Source organism: Callithrix jacchus, chromosome 11 (genome assembly GCF_049354715.1).
Source record: "Callithrix jacchus isolate 240 chromosome 11, calJac240_pri, whole genome shotgun sequence".
Lineage (NCBI taxonomy): Eukaryota > Metazoa > Chordata > Mammalia > Primates > Cebidae > Callithrix > Callithrix jacchus.
In genome coordinates, this window is record NC_133512.1 from 11,524,144 (window position 1) to 11,547,909 (window position 23,766).

General features: G+C 38.9%; 1 protein-coding gene across 33 annotated transcripts in view; it reads left to right on the forward strand.

Annotated features, from left to right (window-relative positions):
• Window positions 1–23,766, forward strand: part of HECW1 (HECT, C2 and WW domain containing E3 ubiquitin protein ligase 1) — a 461,351-nt gene that overhangs the window by 231,415 nt on the left and 206,170 nt on the right. For all 33 annotated transcript variants that reach the window (XM_035253249.3, XM_078342276.1, XM_078342281.1 and 30 more), the window contains one exon: window positions 19,581–19,675. In XM_035253249.3, coding sequence (XP_035109140.3) covers window positions 19,581–19,675 — 95 coding nt within the window. The remainder of the gene's footprint in view (window positions 1–19,580; window positions 19,676–23,766) is intronic.

Sequence of the window (23,766 nt, forward strand, 5' to 3'; positions counted from 1 at the left end):
ATGTGCATAAAGTTGTTTATACTAGCCTTAAATAATCTTTTGTATTTCAGTGGTATCAGTTGCAATATCTCCTGTTTCATTTCTTGGTAAGGTTATTTTAATTTCCTCTCTTCTCTTGCTAATGGTCTATCAATTTTATATTTTTAAAGAACCAGCTTTTGTTTCATTTATCTTTTGTATTTTTGTTTGTTTGTTTGTTTCAATTTCATTTAGTTCTGTTCCGATCTTGGTTATTTCCTTTCTTCTTCTGGGTTTGGGTTCGGTTTGTTCTTATTTCTCCAGTTCCTTCAGGGGTGACTTAGACTGTCTCTTTGTGATCTTTCAGACTTTTTGATGCAGGCATTTAGGGCTATGAACTACCCTCTCAGCATCGCCTTTGCTGTATCCCAGAGGTTTTGATAGGTTGTGTCATTATTGTCCTTCAGTTCAAAGAATTTTTAAATTTCCATCTTGATTTTGGTTTTGACCCAATGCTCTTTCTGGAGCAGCTTATTTAATTTCCATGTATTTGCATGGTTGTAAAGGTTTCTTTTGGAGTTCATTTCCAGTTTTATTCCACTGAGGTATGAGAGAGTGCATGATATAATTTCAATTTTCATAAATTTATTGAGGCTCGTTTTGTGGCCTGTCATATGGTCTATCTTGGAGAAAGTTCCATGTGCTGTTGAGTAGAATGCGTATTCTGTGGTTGTTGGATGAAATGTTCTGTATATATCTGTTAAGTCCATTTGTTCCAAGTTACGGTTTAAGTTCATTGTTTCTGTGTTGACTTCCTGTCTTGATGACCTGTCTGGTGCTGTCAGTGGAGTACTGAAGTCCCCCACTATTATTGTGTTGCTGTGTATCTCACTTCTTAGGTCTATCAGTAATTGTTCTATAAATTTGGGAGCTCCAGTGTTGGAGCTCACTTCTTAGGTCTATCAGTAATTGTTCTATAAATTTGGGAGCTCCAGTGTTGGAGCTCACTTCTTAGGTCTATCATCAGTAATTGTTCTATAAATTTGGGAGCTCCAGTGTTGGAGCTCACTTCTTAGGTCTATCAGTAATTGTTCTATAAATTTGGGAGCTCCAGTGTTGGAGCTCACTTCTTAGGTCTATCAGTAATCGTTCTATAAATTTGGGAGCTCCAGTGTTGGGTGCATATATGTTTAGGATTGTGATATTTTCCTGTTGAACAAGACCTTTTACCATTACATACTGTCCTGCTTTGTCTCTTTTAACCACTGTTGCTTTAAAGTTTGTTTTGTCTGATATAAGAATAGCTACCCCTGCTCACTTTTAGTGTCCATTTGCATGAAATGACTTTTTCCACCCCTTTACTTTAAGTTTATGTGAGTCCTTATGTGTTAGGTGAGTCTCCTAAAGGCAGCAGGTAGTTTGTTGGTGAGTTCTTATCCATTCTGAAGTTCTCTATCTTTTATGTGGAGCATTTAGGCCATTTACATTCAATGTTAGTATTGAAATGTGAGGTGCTGTTGCTTTTATCATGCTCTTTGTTGCCTGTGTACTTTGTTTTTGTTTTTAGTTTTGCTTTTTAACATGTATTTTTGTTTTCTAGGTCCTGTGGGATTTATACTTTAAAGAGGTTCTGTTTTGATGTGTTCCCAGGATTTGTTTCAAGATTTAGAGCTCCTTTTAGCCGTTCTTGAAGTAATGAAAACTTCTCTCAGCATTTGTTTGTCTGAAAAAGACTATATCTTTCCTTCATATATGGTGCTTAGTTTTGCTGAATACAGAATTCTTGGCTGATAATTGTTTTGTTTTAGGAAGCTTAAAATAGGGCTCCATTCCCTTCTAGCTTGTATGGTTTCTACTGAGAAATTTTCTGTTAATCTGATAGGCTTTTTTTTTATATATATATAGGTTACCTGGTGCTTCTGTCTCACTGCTCTTAATATTCTTTCCTTTATCTTAACTTTAGATAACCTGATGGCAATGTGCCTAGGCAAAGATCTTTTTGTAGTGAATTTCTCAGGTGTTCTTTGTGCTTCTTGTATTTGGCTATCTAGGTCTCTCACAAGGCTGGGGAAGTTTTCCTCAATTATTCCCCCAAATATGTTTTCCAGGCTTTTAGAATTATCTTCTTCCTCAGAAACAGCAATTATTCTTAGATTTTGTCATTTAATATAATCCCAGATTCTTGGAGGCTTTGTTTATATTTTCTTATTCTTTCTTCTTTGTCTTTTTTTCGATTGAGTTAATTTGAAAACCTTGTCTTTGAGCTCTGAATTTCTTTCTTCTACTTGTTCAATTCTATTGCTGTGACTTTCCAAAGCATTTCACATTTCTAAAAATGTGTCCAAAGTTTCCTGAATTTTGTATTTTTTTTTAATTTTTTAAAGCTATCTATATCCATGAATATTTCTCTCTTTACCTTTTGTATTATTTTTTGGATTTCCTTGCATTGGGCTTCACCTTGCTCTCATGCCTTCTTGATTAGCTTTATAACTAACCTCCTGAATTCTCTTTCAGGCAAATCAGGGATTTCTTCTTGGTTTGGATCCATTGCTGGTGAGCTAGTGTGCTTTTTGGGGGGTGCTGATGAATCCTGTTTTGTCATATTACCAGGTTTGGTTTTCTGGTTCCTTCTCATTTGGGTAGGTTCTATCAGAGGGAAGGTCTAGGGCCGAAGGCTGTTGTTCAGATTCATTTGCCCCTGGGGTGTTCCCCTGATTTAGTGCTCTCCTCCTTTTCCTGTGCATGTTGCTCCCTGTGAGCCAAACTATAGCGATTGTTGTCTCTTCTGGGTCTAGCCACCCAGCAAGTCTGCTTGCCTCTGGGCTGGTACTGGGGGTTATCTGCACAGAGTTCTGCGATGTGAGCCATCTGTGGATCTGCAGCTGTAAATACCAGTGCCTGTTCAGGTGGAAGTGGCGGAGAATGCAATAGATTCTGTAGGATGCTCTTTTTTTGAGCTGGTTGACCTCCTACCGGGAGGTGGCGCTTTCCAGAAAGCTATAGTAGTATTGAGAGGGACTGCTGGTGCGTGGGCCTTAGAACTCTCAAGATTATATGCCCTTTGTCGTCCACTACCAGGGTGGGTAGAGAACGACCACCAGGTGGGGTTAGGGCTAGACATGTCTGAGCTCAGATTCTTTTAGGGCAGGTCTTGCTATGGCTGCTGTGGGGTATAGGGGTGAGATTCCCAGGAGTGACTTCTACTTGTTACTGAACATATATGCCTGTATCTGATGACTCTGATATCTGAAAATTCTATGTATCTGCTTTTACTTTGTCAGCTGTTTTCTTCTCTTTTTTTTTTTTTTAACATTGCCTTGTCTTAGCATGTGCTTGGTCAATTTTAATTAAGAACTGTACAATGTAAATGAAAACTTGTAGAAATCAGTTGAGGCTTAGAATGATGCTACTTTCTGTCTGAGAGGTTTTACATTTTCTTCTGACCAATGTCCAGCAATCCAGAATAATCTCCATTGAATTTCAAGGCTTGGGATCATTCAGAGGTCTCAGGCTGGTATATTTCTCAACAGTATATCTGTTCACTTATTCAGAGTTCCACCTTGAATCATGAGGGATTTACCAGAGCTTTCCTTTTTGACAGGCATTAGATTTTTAAGTTTTATCCCCTTAGTCCTACAAATCTGTCAAATAGTCTTTCAGCTTCTCAGCCTCTCAGATGCTTCTTTCAGAATTAACACATTTACCCCTAGAGAACCCCAAATCCTGGGCTTATCTCTGAGTTTTCATCTTCTGTATCTTGACCTCATTATTTTATTTTCCACTGCCTTGCTAGGTCTCTGATGCCTTCAGGCTAGGGTTTCTAGATCTAGGGGGAAAAACTTTCAGGACACCTAATTAAATTTGAATTGATAATAAAAAATGAATAATATATTTAGTATATGTGTATTCCATGCAATGATTGAAACCTGCTTATACTAAAAATTTATTCCTTGTTTATCTGAAACTCAATTTTAACTGGGTGTCCTGTATTTGATCTGGTAATCCTACTTTTGGCAGAATTATTTCCACATTTTAATAACTTTTCTGGATGTTCTCTGAATTACCTAGTACATTATTATTGAAAGTGGAAGTTTACTTCTGCTAGCTGGTCAGCAAACATGAGTTATTAAAAAGTTTTGAGAGACAAATCACCAAGAAAGAAGTTATTGTTTGCTTAAATCCTAGGTCTGCCATGAACTATATGTGTGACCTAAATGTAAGTGGCCTTAAATGTTGACCTCATTTTCCTTAGATGTAAAATAAGAATGACAGGTGAGGCCTGATTTACTGAGGTTTGATTATATGCCAAGCATTGTGCTAAACACATTTTTTTAAAGGCTAACAATAATTGGCTATACTTCATAGGATTCTTGTGAAGATCAAATTAGAAAATTTATTAATGGCCTGGTACATAGTAAGTGCTAATTAACTGTGAAGACCAATTTAAGTCATTGCTTTTAAACTTAATTGAACATTTTGCTTACTGAGGTTGGCTATCATCATTGCATCCTGATGCCTCAAGTGCTACAGCTGGCCTACTAATCCCTTAATAGTGTAGGAAGGTTGGGGGAAAAGTGATTTTCTCATTTCTTTAAGTGATACTAAACTGAAGTGAAACAATCTGTACTCTCTGAATACATGCCCTCAAATAAAGATTATACTTGCAATATATGTATGAATATACATATTTAGAGTGGTAGAAACTTCAGTTTTGCTCTACTTCATGAGTGATATGGTCACCCCTGCCCAATCTTAAAAATATAAATATATGTATTATTGGTGCGTGTGTTTTAATATTTGTGGTGGCTTTTATTCATAGCCCATCCCTACATAAGAAGAAACTTTAATGATTTAATATCTCTTTTGAGTTAGAATGGGAAATAATTTTAAATTACAGCGGTATTTAGGTTAAAAAAGGGGAAGATCAATTCATCATCAAGTTGCTAAATACTGGAACATACTATTAAAATACCTGTTTAAGAAAAAGGGAAAACAACCTTTGTCAACATCTTCTCAGAAGAGTATTATGATGTCCATTTCCAAAATACTAGTATAGAAGCAAGCTGGCTTCACTTCCTCCCACAGAAAATTTAAAGCATGTGTACCGCACCAAGATGATTACCAGCAATATCCTAGAACTCAAATATAAGGATAAGACAGCTCCCAGGGTCACAAAGCAGTGAAAAAACTCTGAGCAGATGGTAAAACAATCAGACTTTCATATCCACAATGCTTCTCCCCTCAATCTACCAGGCACAAAGTGCATGGAAAATTTTCCCCCAACTCATGATTTATACACTGGAAAAAGTGAAATGGAGGTAGACAACCAGCTTCCCCATCATTTTGGGTTCCCCAGAAGGAGACTTGTCTCTGCCTTACCCCACAAGAAGCACTGGGGGTGCCTGAAGGGAGAACTGTCCCTGAAAGCAACCATAGACAAAGCAAGGAGGAAAGACCACCACCCTGGAAACTGCCATACAGCTCAGCCAAAGGAGGCACCAAGTCAGGGTGAGTGTTCAGCAGCACCGTGCCGTGGAAAGCCTGTTCCACAGATCTCCTTGGCATGAGCCCTTATTCAGCCTTTCCATATTCCTGGAATAACCCCTTTGGGACCTCCTCCATTCAGGATGGGCGGCAATCTGATTGTTTACTAGAACTGAGGCAAACCTGGGCTTAACAGGCCATCTAGTGTCAAAAAGGAGGCAACTATAAATAGTAGGGGGGAAAAAGAAAAATATCAATAGGTAAATTACAAAGAATCCCTTCACAAACATATCCAATAAAAGCAAAACAAAAAAAAGCCACACAGAGAAGACTGCAATAAATAACTAATCCTTCAATGCAAAGACATACCTGTATATCAATAAGAAAAACAGCAAACAGGAAACCATGACCACCTCAGTGGGCAAAGCAAAGAACTAATGTTTGACCCTAATAAGACAGCAATATGTGCACTCCCTGACTAAGAACTGAAGATAATAATTTTAAAGAAACTCGGCGATCTCCAATGATCTTCAGGATAACACAGAAAAAGCAATTCAGAAATTTATGAAGGAAATGTAACAAAGAAATTGAAATAATTTAAAAAATAAAACAAATCTTGGAACTGAGAAATACACTTGCAGAAATGAAAAATGTATTACAAGTTCTCAACAGCAGACTGAATCAAGCATAGGAAAGAATCTATGAGCTCAAAGAGAGGCTATTTGAAAATACACAGAGGATAAAACAGAAAAAAGAACAAAAAGGAACAAAGATCACCTACAAGACATAGAAAATTACCTCAGAAGACCAAATCTAAGAATTATTGGGGTTCAAAAGGAATTGAGCAACAGCAAGGAGTAGAAAACTTATTTAAAGAAATAACAGAAAACTTTCCAAAACTTGAGAAAGAGGTACACATCCATCCAAACACAGAAAGATCAGAGAACATCAAACAAATTCAACCCAAATAAGGCTATCCCAAAACATGTAGTAATCAAACTCTCAAAGGTCAAGGACAAAGATAGCATTCTAAAAGCAGCAAGAGACTAGAAGTAAAGAACATATCAAGGCGCTCTAATTCATCAGGCAACAGACTTCTTTTTTTTAATTGCATTTTAGGTTTTGGGGTACATGTGAAGAACATGCAAGATTGTTGCATAGGTACACACATGGCAGTGTGATTTGCTGCCTTCCTCCCCTTCACCTATAGCTGGCATTTCTCCCCATGCTATCTTTCCCCAACTCCCCACCCCCCACTATCCTTCCCCCATTTCCCCTCAACAGACCCCAGTGTGTAGTGCTCCCCACCCTGTGTCCATATGTTCTCATTGTTCAACACCTGCCTATGAGTGAGAACATGCGGAGTTTGATTTTCTGTTCTTCTGTCAGTTTGCTGAGAATGATGGTTTCCAGGTTCATCCATGTCCTTACAAAGGACATGAACTCATCGTTTTTGATGGCTGCATAATATTCCATGGTGTATACGTGCCACATTTTCCCTGTCCAGTCTATCATCAATGGGCATTTGGGTTGGTTCCAGGTCTTTGCTATTGTTAACTGCACTGCAATGAACATTCGTGTCCATGTGTCCTTATAGTAGAACTATTTATAATCCTTTGGATATATACCCAGTAATGGGATTGCTGGGTCAAATGGAATTTCTATTTCTAGGTCCTTGAGGAATCACCACACTGTCTTCCACAATGGTTGAACTAATTAACACTCCCACCAACAGCGTAAAAGTGTTCCTATCTCTCCATATCCTCTCCAGCATCTGTTGTCTCCAGATTTTTTAATGATCATCATTCTAACTGGCGTGAGATGGTATCTCAATGCAGTTTTGATTTGCATTTCTCTAATGACCAGTGATGATGAGCATTTTTTCATATGTGTGTTGGCCTCATGTATGTCTTTTGTTAAGTGTCTGTCTGTATCTTTCGCCCACTTTTGAATGGGCTTGTTTGTTTTTTTCTTGTAAATCTGTTGTAGTTCTTTGTGAATTCTGGATATCAGCCCTTTGTCAGATGGGTAAACTGCAAAAAATTTTTCCCATTCTGTTGGTTGCCGATTCACTCTAATGACTGTTTCTTTTGCCGTGCAGAAGCTGTGGAGTTTGATTAGGTCCCATTTGTCTGTTTTGGCTTTTGTTGCCAATGCTTTTGGTGTTTTGGTCATGAAGTCCTTGCCTACTCCTATGTCCTGAATGGTTTTGCCTAGATTTTCTTCTAGGGTTTTTATGGTGTTAGGTCTTATGTTTAAGTCTTTAATCCATCTGGAGTTAATTTTAGTGTAAGGTGTCAGGAAGGGGTCCAGTTTCTGCTTTCTGCACATGGCTAGCCAGTTTTCCCAACACCATTTATTAAACAGGGACTCCTTTCCCCATTGCTTGTTTTTGTCAGGTTTGTCAAAGATCAGATGGTTTAGATATGTTGTGTTGCCTCCGGTGCCTCTGTTCTGTTCCATTGGTCTATATCTCTGTTTTGGTACCAGTACCATGCTGTTTTGATTGCTGTAGCCTTGTAGTATAGTTTGAAGTCTGGTAGTGTGATGCCTCCCATTTTATTCTTTTTGCTTAGAATTGACTTGGCTATGTGGGCTCCCTTTTCATTCCATGTGAAGTTCAAGGTGGTTTTTTCCAGTTCTGTGAAGAAGGTCATTGGTAGCTTGATGGGGGTAGCATTGGGGCAATATGGCCGTTTTCATGATATTGATTATTTCTAACCATGAACATGGAATGTTTCTCCATCTGTTTTGTGTCCTCTCTTATTTCGTTGAGCAATGGTTTGTAGTTCTCCTTGAAGAGGTCCTTTGCATTCCTTGTTAGTTGTATTCCTAGGTATTTTATTCTTTTTGTAGCAATTGTGAATGGCAGTTCATTCTTGGTGTGGCTCTCTTTAAGTCTGTTATTGGTGTATAGTAATGCTTGTGATTTTTGCACATTGGTTTTGTATCCTGAGACTTTGCTGAAGTTGCTTATCAGTTTCAGGAGATTTTGGGCTGAGATGATGGGGTCTTCTAGGTATACTATCATGTCGTCTGCAAATAGAGACTGTTTGGCTTCCACCTTTCCTATTTGAATGCCCTTTATTTCTTCTTCTTGCCTGATTGCTCTGGCTAGAACTTCCAGTACTATATTGAATAGGAGTGGTGAGAGAGGGCATCCTTGTCTAGTGCCAGATTTCAAAGGGAATGCTTCCAGTTTTTGCCCATTCAGTATGATATTGGCTGTTGGTTTGTCATAAATAGCTTTTATCATTTTGAGAAACATTCCATCAATACCTAGTTTATTGAGGATTTTTAGCATAAAGCACTGTTAAATTTTGTCAAAGGCCTTCTCTGCATCAATTGAGATAATCATGTGGTTTTTATCTTTGGTTCTGTTTATGTGGTGAATTATGTTTATAGACTTGCGTATGTTGAACCAGGCTTGCATCCATGGGATGAAGCCTACTTGATCATGGTGGATACACTTTTTGATGTGCTGTTGCAGTCAGCTTGCCAGTATTTTATTGAAGATTTTTGCCTCTATGTTCATCTTGGATATTGGCCTGAAGTTTTCTTTTCTTGTTGAGTGTCTGCCCAGTTTTGGTGTCAGGATGATGTTGGTCTCATAAAATGATTTGGGAAGGATTCCCTCTTTCTGGATTATTTGAAATAGTTTCAGAAGCAATGGTACCAGCTCCTCTTTGTATGTCTGGTAGAATTGGCTGTGAACCCATCCGGACCTGGGCTTTTTTTGGGGTGGTAGGTTCTTAATTGCTGCCTCAACTTCAGACCTTGTTATTGCTCTACTCAGGGTTTTGGCTTCTTCCTGGTTTATGCTTGGGCGGATGCAGGTGTCCAGGAATTTATCCATTTCTTCCAGCTTTACTAGTTTATGTGCATAGAGAGGTTTGTAATAATCTCTGATGATGGTTTGAATTTCTGTAGAATCTGTGGTGATATCCCCTTTATCTTTTTTTTTTTTTTGCATCTATTTGGTTATTCTCTCTTATCTTTTTTATTAATCTGGCTAGTGATCTGTCCATTTTGTTGATCTTTTCGAAAAACCAGCACCTGGATTTATTGATTTTTTGAAGGGTTGTTTGTGTCTCTATCTCCTTCAGTTCTGCTCTGATCTTAGTTATTTCTTGTCTTCTGCTAGGTTTTGAGTTTTTTTGATCTTGCTCCTCTAGCTCTTTCAATTTTGAGAATAGGGTGTCAATTTTAGATCTCTCCTTGCTTCTCATGTGGGCATCTATTGCTATATATTTTCCTCTAGGCACTGCTTTAAATGTGTCCCAGAGAGTCTGGTATGTTGTGTCTTCATTCTCATTGTTTTCAAAGAACATCTTTATTTCTGCCTTCATTTTATCCAGTCAACATTCAAGAGCCAGTTGTTCAGTTTCCATGAAGCTGTGAGGTTCTGAGTTAGTTTCTGAATTCTGAGTTCTAACTTGATTGCACCGTGGTCTGAGAGACTGTTTGTTATGATTTCTGTTCTTTTGCATTTGCTGAGTGATTTACTTCCAAATATGTAGTCAGTTGTAGAGTAGGTGTGATGTGGTGCTGAGAAGAATGTATACTCTGTGAATTTGGGGTGGAGAGTTCTCTAAATATCTATTAGGTTTGCTTGTTCCAGGTCTGAGTTCAAGTCCTGGATATCCTTGTTAATTTTCTGTCTGGTTGATCTGTCTAATATTGACAGTGAAGTGTTAAAGTCTCCCACTCTTATTGTGTGGAAGTCTAAGTCTCTTTGTAAGTCATTAAGAACTTGCCTTATATATCTGGGTGCTCCTGTATTGGGTGCGTATATATTTAGGATTGTTAGCTCTTCTTGTTGCATTGATCCTTTTACCATTATGTAATGTCCTTTTCTGTCTCTTTTGATCTTTGTTGCTTTAAAGTCTGTTTTATCAGAGATAAGAATTGCAACTCCTGCTTTTCTTTTGCTCTCCATTTGCTTGATAAATCTTCTCCATCCCTTTATTTTGAGCCTTTGTCTATCCTTGCATGTGAGATGGGTTTCCTGGATACAGCACACCGATGGGTTTTGGCTTTTTATCCAATTTGCCAGTCTGTGTCTTTTCATTGGAGCATTTAGTCCATTTACATTTAGGGTTAATATTGTTATGTGTGAATTTGATTTTGCCATTTTTGATGCTAGCTGGCTGTTTTGCCCATTAGTTGATGCACATTCTTCATTGTGTTGATGCTCTTTACCATTTGGTATGTTTTTGGAGTGGCTGGTACTGGTTATTCCTTTCTATGTGTAGTGCCTCATTCAGGAGCTCTTGTAAAGCAGGCCTGGTGGTGATAAAATCTCTGAGTACTTGCTTGTTTGCAAAGGATTTTATTTTTCCTTCACTTATGATGCTTAGTTTGGCTGGATATGAAATTCTGGGTTGAAAGTTCGTTTCTTTAAGGATGTTGAATATTGGCTCCCACTCTCTTCTGGCTCATAGGGTTTCTGCTGAGAGATCTGCTGTGAGTCTGATGGGCTTCCCTTTGTGGGTGACCCTACCTTTCTCTCTGGCTGCCCTTAGCATTTTCTCCTTCATTTCAACCCTAGTGAATCTGACAATTATGTGCCTTGGGGTTGCTCTTCTTGAGGAATATCTTTGTGGTGTTCCCTGTATTTCCTGGATTTGAATAGTGGCCTGCCTTGCTAGGTTGGGGAAGTTTTCCTGGATAATATCCTGAAGAGTATTTTCCAGCTTGGATTCATCCTCTTTGTCACATTCAGGTACACCTATCAAACATAGGTTAGGTCTCTTCACATAGTCCCATATTTCTTGGATACTTTGTTTATTCCTTTTTACCCTTTTTTCTCTAATCTTTCCTTCTCATTTTATTTCATTGAGTTGATCTTCAACCTCTGATATCCTTTCTTCTGCTTGGTCAATTCAGCTGTTGAAACTTGTGCATGCTCCACAAAGTTCTCGTGTTGTGTTTTTCAGCTCCATCAATTCACCTATATTCCTCTCTAAGTTTTTTTATTCTTGTTAGCGTTTCGTCAGATCTTTTTTCAAGGTTCTTAGTTTCTTTGCATTGGATTAGAACATGTTCTTTTAGCTCACAGAAGCTTCTTATTACCCACCTTCTGAAGTTCGAGTCTGTCAATTCATCACACTCATTCTCCATCCAGCCTTGTTCCCTTTCTGGTGAGGAGTTGTGATCCCTTGTAGGAGGAGAGGCATTCTGGTTTCAGGTGTTTTCATCCTTTTTGCACTGGTTTCTTCCCATCTTTGTGTATTTATCCACCTGTCATCTTTGTAGTTGCTGACTTTCAGATTGGGTCTCTGAGTGGACGTCCAGTTTGTTGATGATGAAGTTATTTCTGTTTCTTAGTTTTCCTTCTATCAGTCTGGCCCCTCTGCAGGCAACAGACTTCTTAATGGAAACCATGCAGACCAAGAAGGAGTGGCATGACATTTTCAAAGCGCTAAAAGGAAAAAAGCAAAAAAAACTTATCTTCCAGGAATTCTGTATCCAGCAACGTTATCCTTCAGGTATGAAGAAGAGATAAAGCCTTTACTAGAGAAACAAAGACTAAAAGAATTCACTACCACCAGATCTATCATACAAGAAATGCTAAAGAGAGTTCTTCAATCTGAAAGGCAAAAACAAAAGCTAATATGCAAAAAGGAAACATTTGAAGATATAAAACCCACTGGTAAGATTAAGTACATAGACAAACCCAGAATACTCTAATACTGTAATTGTGGTGTGCAATCTACACATAACTCTAGTAGGAAGCCCAAAAGACAATCAAAAACAATAATACCTATAGCAACCCATTAAGAGATGAGTAACATAAAAATATGTAAATTGAGACAACATAAGATCCAAATGTTGGGAGGATGGAGTTAAATTAGAGGTTTTTTTATTATTTGTTCTTTGTTTCTATTCTTTGCGCTCTAAGTTGTCATCTCCTTAAAATAATTTGTTACATCTATAAGATTTTTTTTGTAAGCCTCATGGCAACCAAAATGCAAAAACCTATAATAGATTCACTAAAAATAAAAAGCAAAAAATTGAAACATACTACCAGAGAAAAACACTTTACCACAAAGGAAGACAGGGAGAAAGGAAGAGAGCAGTTAAAACCCAACCAGAAAGCAAACAAGAAAATGGCAGTAGTCAGTCCTTACTTATCAATAACAGCAAATGTAAATATACTCAATTCTGTAATGAAAAGGGAAACAGTGGCTGAATTAATAAAGAACCAAAACCCAACTATAGGCTGCCTATAAGAAACCCACTTCAGCTATAAAGACACCTGTAGACTGAAAGTGTGGAGGTGGGAAAAGATATGTCATGCAACCAGAAATCATAAAGGGCAGGAGTAGCTATGCTTTCATCAGGTGAAACAGACTACAAATCAAAGACTGTAAAAAGAGATAAAGAAGGTCACTATATAATGACAAAGGGGTCAATTTAGCAAGAGGCTGTGAAAATTATAAATATCTATGCACCTAACACCGGAACTCCCAAATACATAAAGCAAACATTAATAGATTTAAAATGAGAGATAGACTGCAATATGATCATAATAGGAGACTTCAATATCCAACTCTCCATAATGGACATATCATTCCAACAAGGAAATGTTGTAAATAAACTACACACTGACCACATGGCCTAAGTGACATGTATAGGACACTTTGTTCAACTGCTGCAGAAGACGCATTCTTTTCACCAGCACATGGAACATTCTTCAGAATAGACCATATGTTAAGCCACAAAACAGTGTCAACAAATTCAAAAAAGTAGAGATCATATCAAGTATCTTTTCTGACCACAGTAAAATAAAACAAAATCAATAACAAGAGGAACCTCAGAAACTGCACAAACACATGGAAATTAAATCACATGCTCCTGAACAATAATGGGTCAGTGCAGAAATCAAGAAAGAAATCAAATGGAAATACAGCATACAGAAATGTAGGGGGTACAGTAAAAGCATTACTAAGAGGGAAGTTTATAGCAATAAACACCTATATCAAAAAAGTAGAAAGACTTCAAGTAAACAACCTAATGAAGTACGTCAAGGAACTAGAAAAGCAAGAGCAACCCAAACCCAAAACAAACAGAAAAAAAGGAATAATAAAGAGCAGAGCAGAAACCAATTAAACTGATACCTTTAAAATAGCAAAAGATCAACAAAATGAAGAGTCAGCTTTTTTGAAAGTATAAACAAAACTAGAATAGCTAAGGAAAAAAGAGAGGATACTCAAATAAATCATGTAAGAAACAAAAAACAAGACATAACAGCTGAGACCTCAGAAATACAAATAGTTATTAGCAACTATTATGGACAACCATACACCAGCAAATTGGAAAACCTAGAAAAAAAATGGACAAATTCCCAAATACATACATTCTACTAAGAGTGAACCATGAATAAATGGAAAACTGAGACAAACCAATAACGAATAATAAGACTGAAGCCATAATAAAACATCTCCCAGCAGAGAAATTTCAGGACCAGATGACCTCACTGCGGCATTCTACCAAATATTTAAAGAAGAATGAACACCAATTATGCTTAAACTTTTCCAAAAAATCGAAGAGGAGGGAATATTTCCAAATTCATTCTACAGGGCCAGCATTACCCTAATACCAAAGCCAGACAAGGGCAGAACAACAACAATAAAAGAAAACTACAGGCCAATATCACTGATGAACATAGATACAAAAGTCCTCAACAAAACACTAGCACACCTAATTCAACAACACATTAAAAAGAGTATTTACCAAGATCAAGTGGGATTCACCACAGGGATACAGGATGATTCATCATATACAAATCAATCAATGTGATACATCCCGTTAACAGAATAAAGAACAAAAACCAGAAAATCATTTCAATAAGTGCAGAAAAAGCATTTGACAAAATTCACATCCTTTTATGATAAAACCCCTCAACGAACTGCATATAGAAGGAACATACCTCAAAATAATAAAGACCATGTAAGACAAAGCCACAGCTGACATAGCACTGAATTGGGGGTGGGGGGGGATTGAAAGCCTTTGTTCGAAGATCTGCAAGAAGACAAGGATACGCACTTTCGCCACTTTTATTCAATATAGTACTAGAAGTTCTGGCCAGAGGAATTAGGCAAGAGAAAGAAATAAAGGGCACCCACACTGGAAAGGAAGAAGGTAAGGTAGACTTGTTCAAAGATGACATCATCTTATATTTAAGAAAATAAATAAAGATTCCACCAAAAAATTGTTAGAACTGATACATTTAGCAAAGGTGCAGGATACAAAAATCAACATATGAATGTCATGCATATATGCCAAAAGCAAACAATCTGAAAAAGAAATTAAGAAGGCCATCCCATTTACAATAGCTACAAAGAATGTGAGATGCTTGGACCTCAATTTAACCAGCAAAGGAAACAAGGAAACCTGGAAAATACTGATGAAAGACATTGAAGGAAACATTTAAAAATAGAAAGGTTTTCTAAGCTGATTTGTTGGAAGAACTATTATGACTGAAATGACAGTTCTACCAAAAGCAATTTACAGGTTCAGCGCACTCCCTGCCAAAATATCAATGACATTCTTCACAGAAATAGAAAAACTAATCCTAAAATATATATGGAACCACAAAAGACGCAAATGATCCTGAACAGCCAAAGCAGTCCTGAACAAAGAGGAGCAAAGCTGGAGGTATCATCTTACCTGACTTCAAAATATGCTACAAAGGTGAAGTAACCAAATCAGCATGGTAATGGCAAAAAACAGACTCACAGACCAATGGAACATACAATAATAGAGGACCCAGATATAAATCCAGGTATTTATAGCCAACCCATTTTCAACAAAGGTGCCAAGAGCGTACAATGGGGAAAGAACCGTCTCTTCAATAAATGATGCTGAGAAAACTGAAAGTCCAGATGCAGAGCAGTGAAACTAGACCCCTTTTGCTCATCATACACAGAAATGAAATCAAAATGGATTAAAGGCTGAAATTTAAGACCTAAAACTGAAACTACTAAAAGAAAACATTCGGGAAACGCTCCAGAACATTGGTCTGGGCAAAGGTTTCTTCATGTAAGACCTGATTTCTTTGTGTGGCAACTAAAGCAACAGTTGACAGCTAGGATTATATTAAGCTGAAAGGAAACAATCAACAAAGTGAAGAGACAAGCCGATGAATGGGAGAAAGTATCTGCAAACTATCCGTCTGATAAGGAATTAATAACCAAAATATGCAAGAAGCTTAAACAACTCAAGAGCGAAAAAAATCTGATTTTTACGTGGGCAAAAGATGTGAGTAGACATTTCTTAAAAAAGAAAGACAAATGGCCAACATGTGTATGGAAAAAATGCTCAACATCAGTAATCATCATGGAAATGCAAATCAAAAGTACAGTGAGTTATCATCTCACCCCAATTAAAACAAGAGAGGGAGTAACAAATGCTGGCAAGAACACAGAGAAAGGGGAGCCCTCACACACTGCTGATGGGAATGTAAATTAGTACAGCCACTATGAAAAACTAACAGATTTGTCAAAAAACTAAAAACAGAACTACCATATGACCCAGCAATTCTATTACAGGATATATAGCCCAAAGAAAGGAAATGAATATATCAAAGAGATGTCTGCACTCACATGTTCATTGCAGTACTGTTCACAACAGCCAAAACAGGGAATCAACCTAAGTGCCCATTAATAGATGAGTGGATAAAGAAAATGTGGTATGTAATATTATTCAGCCATAAAAAGGAATGAAATTCTGTCATTTGCAGTAATATAGATGGAGCTAGAGGTCATTATGTTAAGTGAAATAAGCCAAGCACAGAAAGATAAATATTGCATGTTCTCACTTGTATGAGAGAGCTTAAAAAGCAGATCTCATGGAAATACAGAGTAGGTTGATGGTTACAAGAGACCAAGAAAGGTAGAAGGAAGAAATGGATGAGTAGAGATTGATTAATGGGTACAAACCTTCAGTTTGATAGAAGAAATAAGACCCAGTGTTTGATAGATCCATAGAGTTAGTATAATTTGTAACACTCTATCATATGTTTCAAAATGGCTAGAAGAGAATAATTCAAATGTCTCTAGCACAAAAAAAGACAAATAGTTAAGATGATGTATGTTGCAATTATACTGAGTTCATCTTTACAAATTATATGAATGTATTCAATCATCACATGTATCCTAAAAATATGTACATCTATTATGTATCAATAACAAATTAAAAATGGAAGAAACAAAGAAGAGTACAGAGTTTGAAAGTTTCCATGAATTCTTGGTTCAAAATATGCACTGGTCTGCTCATCTAGCAATAGGGTTCAATGCAAGATTATATGTCATTTCCCTGAGCTTTTTGCTCAAAGGCATTGAAATAATTTTTTCTTTAAATGAAAATCTAGTAGTGACCATTCGGGGTTCCTGGCACCTAAAAGTCCCTTCCAACCAACTAAGCTGAAGGTGAGGCCATTTGGTCCCTCCATACTGATCCCACTGGCACCTACAGGCAGAGTAACTCGCACTAGGCAACACTAACTCATTGTGATTAACTAGATAGATGGGCTCACTGCTTTATTCAAGGTCCTTCCCTGATCCCTGACTTATAGGAAACTTGCCTTTCAAGCCAACATAGTATTGGATCTGGGTGTATACACCTAACATGGGGACAACTTTGAGGTGTCTTGGAGAATAAATACAGAACTGGGTTGTAAGACTGTCCACCAAGAGCTTGAAAAGACAATCAACAGACATGTGAAAGAACTGTAGAGAAAGTGACTCAGGAAGGAAACTGAAAGTACAGGCATATCTAAGAATACGTCCGCTAATAGAGGGACTGGTAAGCACCCAGGCATCACCCAGGCAGCGGAAAATCTGAACAACTGCAATTCAGTGGCTTCAAAAAAAGATTTAAATAGCTAACTAAAATTTGATGAAAAAGTTTAATTCTACTAATAAATGAAATAAACATAATAATGGGGTTCTATTTTAAGCCTATTTTTAAGTGACAATGCTCAATACTAACAAGGGTTCTATGAGATGGTCAGAGTCACATTTCCTGGTAGAGGTGTAAAGTGTTATTTGGAAAGCAATTTGGCCACAAGAAGCGGGGAATCCCTAAAATATTCATGTCTTTTTGTTTGTTTGTTTTTGAGACTGTGTGTCGCTCTGCTGCCCAGGCTGGTGTGCAATGGCGTGATATCAACTCACTGTAACCTCCACCTCCCAGGTTCCAGCGATTCTCCTGCTTCAACCTCCTGAGCAGCTGGGATTACAGGAGTGTACCACCATGCCCAGCTACTTTTTTTATTTTTAGTAGAGATGAGGTTTCAACATGTTGGCCAGGCTGGTCTTGAACTGCTGACCTCGGCCTCCCAAAGTGTTGGGATTACAAGCGTGAGCCACCGCACCCCTATCTTTTAACCTAAGGAAGACTACTGCAATGTTCATATCTTCTGGGTTGAGGAAACCTTTCCATATCAGTTAGGTTTAGGTTTAGCTACATATGGCAATGACCCTAAAATAACAATGGTAAACTGCATAGGTGTTATCTGCCAGGGAGGCCTCAAGATGTGGTACTTTAGGCAGACATTATCACTCAAATGAAATTGAGATTCTGTTATTAAGAAGGAAAGACAGAATGGATGTCAGGTCGGTGTCTAGCGATTTTTGCTCCATTGTCCTAGGGAGAAAATTTGAACTTAAAAAATAATTTGTAAAAAGTCATTAATTTTCAGAGAAAAGTCTGAATTTCCAAATTCAGGAAATATTTGCAATGTGTAAATCTATTCAGTTGTTCTATATAAGTAATGTTATTTGCAAAGCTTTAAATAATAGTTGGCCATGCTTAATTCATAATGTCAATTAAAAAAAAACAAAAATACATTTTCTATAGTTTATACTCTCAAGTATGCAGAAAACCTCAGAAGATTGTTATTTTATTTATATGTATCTTCATTTTTCATATTTTCCATTCTAAGCAAATTTTCAATGTATGCTAAGAAAATTGTAGACATTATTTTAATATGATAATTGAAGGCAAATTTTCATATTTGAGAGAAAAAAATCTCAAATTGGAGATTTCTCATATTGCTTCAAACAAAATATAAGGGACCAAGACATAGCCTGGTAAATTTTTTAAATTTTAAGGAAATAAATCCTATAAACAGTGAACTGTGGAAGGCAAGTCACCTTCAAATGAACTGAACTCATGTTGGCTGCAGATCTTGCCCTCTTCCTTCTGCAGAAGTAAATACCGGAAGGAAATGGGTTCACGTTATCGTCAGTCAGTCATCACACCATCATAGTCACTAACATTTGCTGAGCACTTAATCGAACATAAGAACTTTTATTTGCTTAACCAACATCTTACGAAGTCCTATTTTATCATGGGGTACAGGGACGTATTCATTGTCTCACAGATTGTAAGTAACGGAGCTGAAATTCACACCCAGTCTGATCCCCCTACACCCTTTGTATTCTGCTTAACATCTATAGAATTTTTTTTTTTAATGGAGTCTCTCCCTATTGCCTAGTCTGGAGTACATTGGTATGATTATAGCTCTCTGTAGCCTTAAACTCCTGGGCTCAAGTGGTCCTCCTACCTCAGCCACCCAAGTAGCTGGGAACTACAGATGTGTGCCACCACTACCAACTACGTCTATGGAACTTTGAAGGAAAACAAATTGTGATGCAAAGAGATTACCATTGATGAGTATAGGAGTTTAGAAAATATGCCTCCTTCCCATGTACTTTAATAACTTTTCAAAGACTGCCTGCAGATGACCAAGATATTAATCACAATGAATTAAATAGCAGTACATTACAGAAGAAACAGATGGGGTAGGCATCCACCCACATCACATCTTAGAACTAAGGGTTTAAAAGCAATGACCTCTAATGGGATAGGATGGATACCAAGAAGTCTAAATAATGGATTTAACTTGGATACAAAAATCTTAAGGCCAAAACAATTTTTCGTGTCACAGTTTTAGGAAGAAGTCAGACCTGTCCTTGAGGCCACACCAGGAGCATCGTTGTCGAGGGTGGCCTGGCTTGCTCATATGGGAATTAGGTTGCACTTCCTAGAGATGTCCTCTGTTGCCATAGCTGCCTCTCCCTGGGTTATACCCTGCTTCTCAGTCTCGTTTTGTGTTTGTCTTTCAGCTGAAACTAAGATCTGCTTCAAATACTACCATGGAGTGAGCGGGGCCCTGCGAGCAACCACCCCCAGTGTCACGGTCAAAAACTCGGCAGCTCCTGTAAGTTTCATTTCCCCCTCTCTTTGGTTAGACCTAACTCTGGACTTTCTCATTTTGCTTGTGTGTGTGTGTATACACATATAGGGAGATAAACTGATCTTCACTTTCTTATTTTGCTTGTGTGTGTGTGTATACACATATATGGAGATATACTGATAGGCTGATTATGAATAAACGGAGAGGCACCTCAAAATAGTCAAGAGGAATGAGATCCAAAGTCAGCCTTATTAAAGCTGATGCTTCACTTGTTTGTTAGGGAAAAGCCAAGCTTCAGCGTTTTCCTTAGATGGCCAAATGTTTCCAGTAGAGACGTGCAATAACAACTAAGAAGGCCTTCTTTGGATCACATTTTTTAATTGTTTGGTTTTAAATATTTATATTTTCTTAGGTTTTTATTTCTTTCAGGCTCATAAATAAATTAATGGAGTAGGATTTATTGCCTCAGGTTGATTTTAGTCATAGACTTATAACATGGTAGGCCTGGAAAGACTAGAATCTCTCACCCTTCTCTGTCTATAAATGAGGACAGTGACAAAAGAGCCTAAGTAATCTATCTCAGGTCACACAGCTCATTGCAGATCCAGGATTTCAGTCACATCTTTTGTTCCCTGCTGTGTGGTTCTGCTCAGGCCTATGGTAATAGATACCATCTTTCCTAAGTTACAATCCAGTTTTCATCTTCGGAGTGCTTCTCACTGAGTTCTTAGTACATCCGATTAGGCTGAAATGCACTGAGAAATGACATTCCTTTTCCTTTTCACATGAATTTAAAACGACCAACTGGGAAGGCTGGACAGAAACCAGTGGGGGACTTTGTCATGCTAGTGGAAATAAAAAAGACTCTTTTATTTTTTCTTTTTACATTAAAAAAAAAATAGGCCAGGTGCGGTGGCTCATGCCTGGTAATCCCAGCACTTTGGGAGGCCCAGGCAGGTGGCTCACTTGAGGTCAGGAGTTCAAGACCAGCCTGACCAACATGGTGAAACCCTATCTCTACTAAAAATACAAAATTAGCAGGGCATGGTAGCAAGCGCCTGTAGTCCCAGCTACTCAAGAAGTTAAGGCAGAAGAATCGCTTGAACCCGGGAGGCGGAGGTTATGGTGAGCCAAGATAGCACCACTCCACTCCAGCCTGGGCAACAAGAGCAAAACTGTGTCTCAAAAAGAAAAATAGAGAAAGTATTTGATATGAAATATGAATGATTCAGAAAGGACTTTGACTCCAAAAAATATTCCACTTTGCTGCTTTGCAAATCTGTTCTGCAGCATCCTAAAGATGAGCTGATTGAGGCCTTGGTAGTAAGCAGTAAGATGAGCATGTCTGAGGCCCAAAGCCTGGCTGCCTTCATCCTCAGCACGACTGGACACAGGGCTGGGTTTACCATCAGGAAACTTGTAGCAGGAGGCACAGTGGGAAGAGTGGGAGAGCCACACGCACTTTTGACAGCTTTGCCGTTTTTTCCTCAGTGTCCATGCAGATTGGAACATGATTTCTGTCTGGGACAGCAAGTTAAGTGTGAGAATCTAGGGAGGTATCCTCAGAGTGCCAGAACCTCTCTTCTAGGCCTATTTGTTTGGGCAGTCCTCAGAAGAGGGCACCCCCTAAAGCCAGACAGGTCCTGGTACCTGTTAGCCAATCACTGATGCTAGCTTAGGGACAACGGAATCATTTAGCTTAGGGACAACTGAATCATTTAGCTTAGCTAAATCAAGACAGAAAAGAAAAAGTGAGCCAGAAGCTGGGGAGACAGCACAGGAAGGCATTGAGCACACGACACACAGAGAAGGAAGGAGGTGGGAAGTGGAATAAAGCCAATTAGGGAAGAGCCTTCCACTGCAGGTCTGGCCTCTGCCACCGCAGGGCAGGTCACTGAATGAGGCAGACACATGGACGCCTCAGCAGGGCTGGGCTGTGCCCAGTGATGGGACCGGCCTGTTGGCTCAAGGCTCAGAGGGAAGAGGAGTTCCTCTTCTTCCGCTCTGGAATGATACCGTGGGTGTGTTGGCCAGCCCTGGAATTCAGACAAACTCCTACCTGAAGCACATTTTTTTATTTAAAGAAAGCTTCCTAGAGCATTTGGCTTCTCTGGACTCAACCTGCTGGAGACTCCAGATGTTCACCTGCTGCTCAGACAAGTGCAAAGTGTGACAAACAGCATCACGGTGTTGTGCAAGGTATCCTTAAAATTAAGCAAGAGGCCGACTGCCCAGAAATCAGCCTCTAAAGTACGAAGAACAGCCCCTTGGGGCAGGATAAATTGTCAACAATCATATGCTCCCCAAGGGCTGCCATCACCAGAAACAAGGGCTTGTATCTCAGAAGAGGAAATGAGATGCTTCCATCACACTGTTGACATGAGGTTCAGCAGGTGGCTGATCGCTCCCACCCTGACCTCATCTCCATGTGAGCTGCCGCCGCAAACTCTGGCATCTTGAAATATTTTGACATATTGCTGTCAACCTGGTTTTTATCTCCTTAATGATTTTCTCACACAAATCAGTAGACACTTGGGTTAACACTTGAATGCACATCCTGCAGACAACTTTTATTCCCCAAGTATGTGAGAGCTCCATCGCAAACCCCTATGGCTCCAGGGACAAAGAGGAATCCTGGACTTCTGCTGTCATGGAGGAAATGAGTCCCTGGAGTCTCAGGGCAGAAAGCAGTACACACTGTTCCCCAAGACTGTATTTTCACAGGTAATTAGGTTTCATAGGAGCCACACTAGGAGGGGCCCTCATTGTTTAACAGCAGAGCACACTTCTCAAAGCTGCTTCTCATGCATTATTCGAGCTGATGCCCGGCACATGTGTGGAGAGAGGAAGAAACTATCCTGGTTAAGTGATCATTTGGCTATATGGTGATGGAGCAGAACCACATTTCACTTATACTTTTTGCAACCCAGCTCAGTTTGGGTATAATCTAGCAACCTTCCAGGTTACATAAGCCTTTGCAGTCTGGTCTGGGGACTTGAACACACAGTTTCTAACAGGAAATGCTGTGAAGTTTCCCTAAAGCAACTTGTTAATAAACTTTTAGGTTGAGGATTGCTGCCGCTGCGTTCGTCTCTTGTGAAGAGTTGCTGTCTGTGTCATTATATCACGTCCCAAAAGTCGCTGAGTTGGTTTGTGACAATGCACTAAATCTGCCATTCTTTGAAAAGGAGGAACAAGCTGTCACATGCTCCTTTGGTGTAATTGGTGCTTTACTTTTCTGAGCCTTGTAGGGTCTCACGATGCCTCAGTTCTTTTTCTCATTGTCTTGTTTCCTCTCATCTTTGTCTGATGGGCAACTGTTGAGGTCCTTGTTTAAGAAGAGATTGTCTTTTCCTCTTGCTTTCTGGGGCTCTATTTATTGTGTATCAGAAACTGTGATGGGTGTACTTATAGAGGTGGATGAAATATAAGCCCTGTTGCTGAGAACTCACAGTTACTCCGTTATAAATTATAATACTATGTAAAGTCTCCAGCATCGGAGCATGAAGCCTGCTTTGCTGGTGTACAGAGAAAGCCGTGACTAGGCACCTGCAGCAGCTGTGCTGGCTGTGGGAGGGGGGGCATGGGCTGAGGTGGGCGTCATGAGCAGGCCCTGGCCATGCCTTGAAGACAGGCAAGACTGGCAGAAGGGATGCCCTGTACAAAGGCATGGGGTGCGAAATGGCTCAGCCCTGACAGGGAAGGAGACCTGGTTGTCTTAGGTTTAAAGAATATGGGATTCCTTGTCCCTGTATCTCCTCCTGCACCCTGTTTTTCATACTTTTTGTGTCTTATTGGGAGCACTTATCATGTTTTATATCTTTCTTTTATTTTCTGTAGAAAAATCATTGTCAAAGGCAAGCTCTTTCTCTCCATAGTCTGGCCCTTGCTAACTCCCCCATGCATTACAGTCTTCTTAAATAAGCCCCATGATATATTTTTCTCTCTCTGATTATACATCAAAGAAACAGAAATCAGCCTATCCCTACAGTTTGCCAAAGACAGAGTGGGTAAACTGTCCTCTGCCCAACACACAGTCCACTGAAAATAACCAGGCTGCTCTGCCGAGTCTGACCCTGCAGTGGATTTTCACATCGTCCTCTTCCCACTCTCAG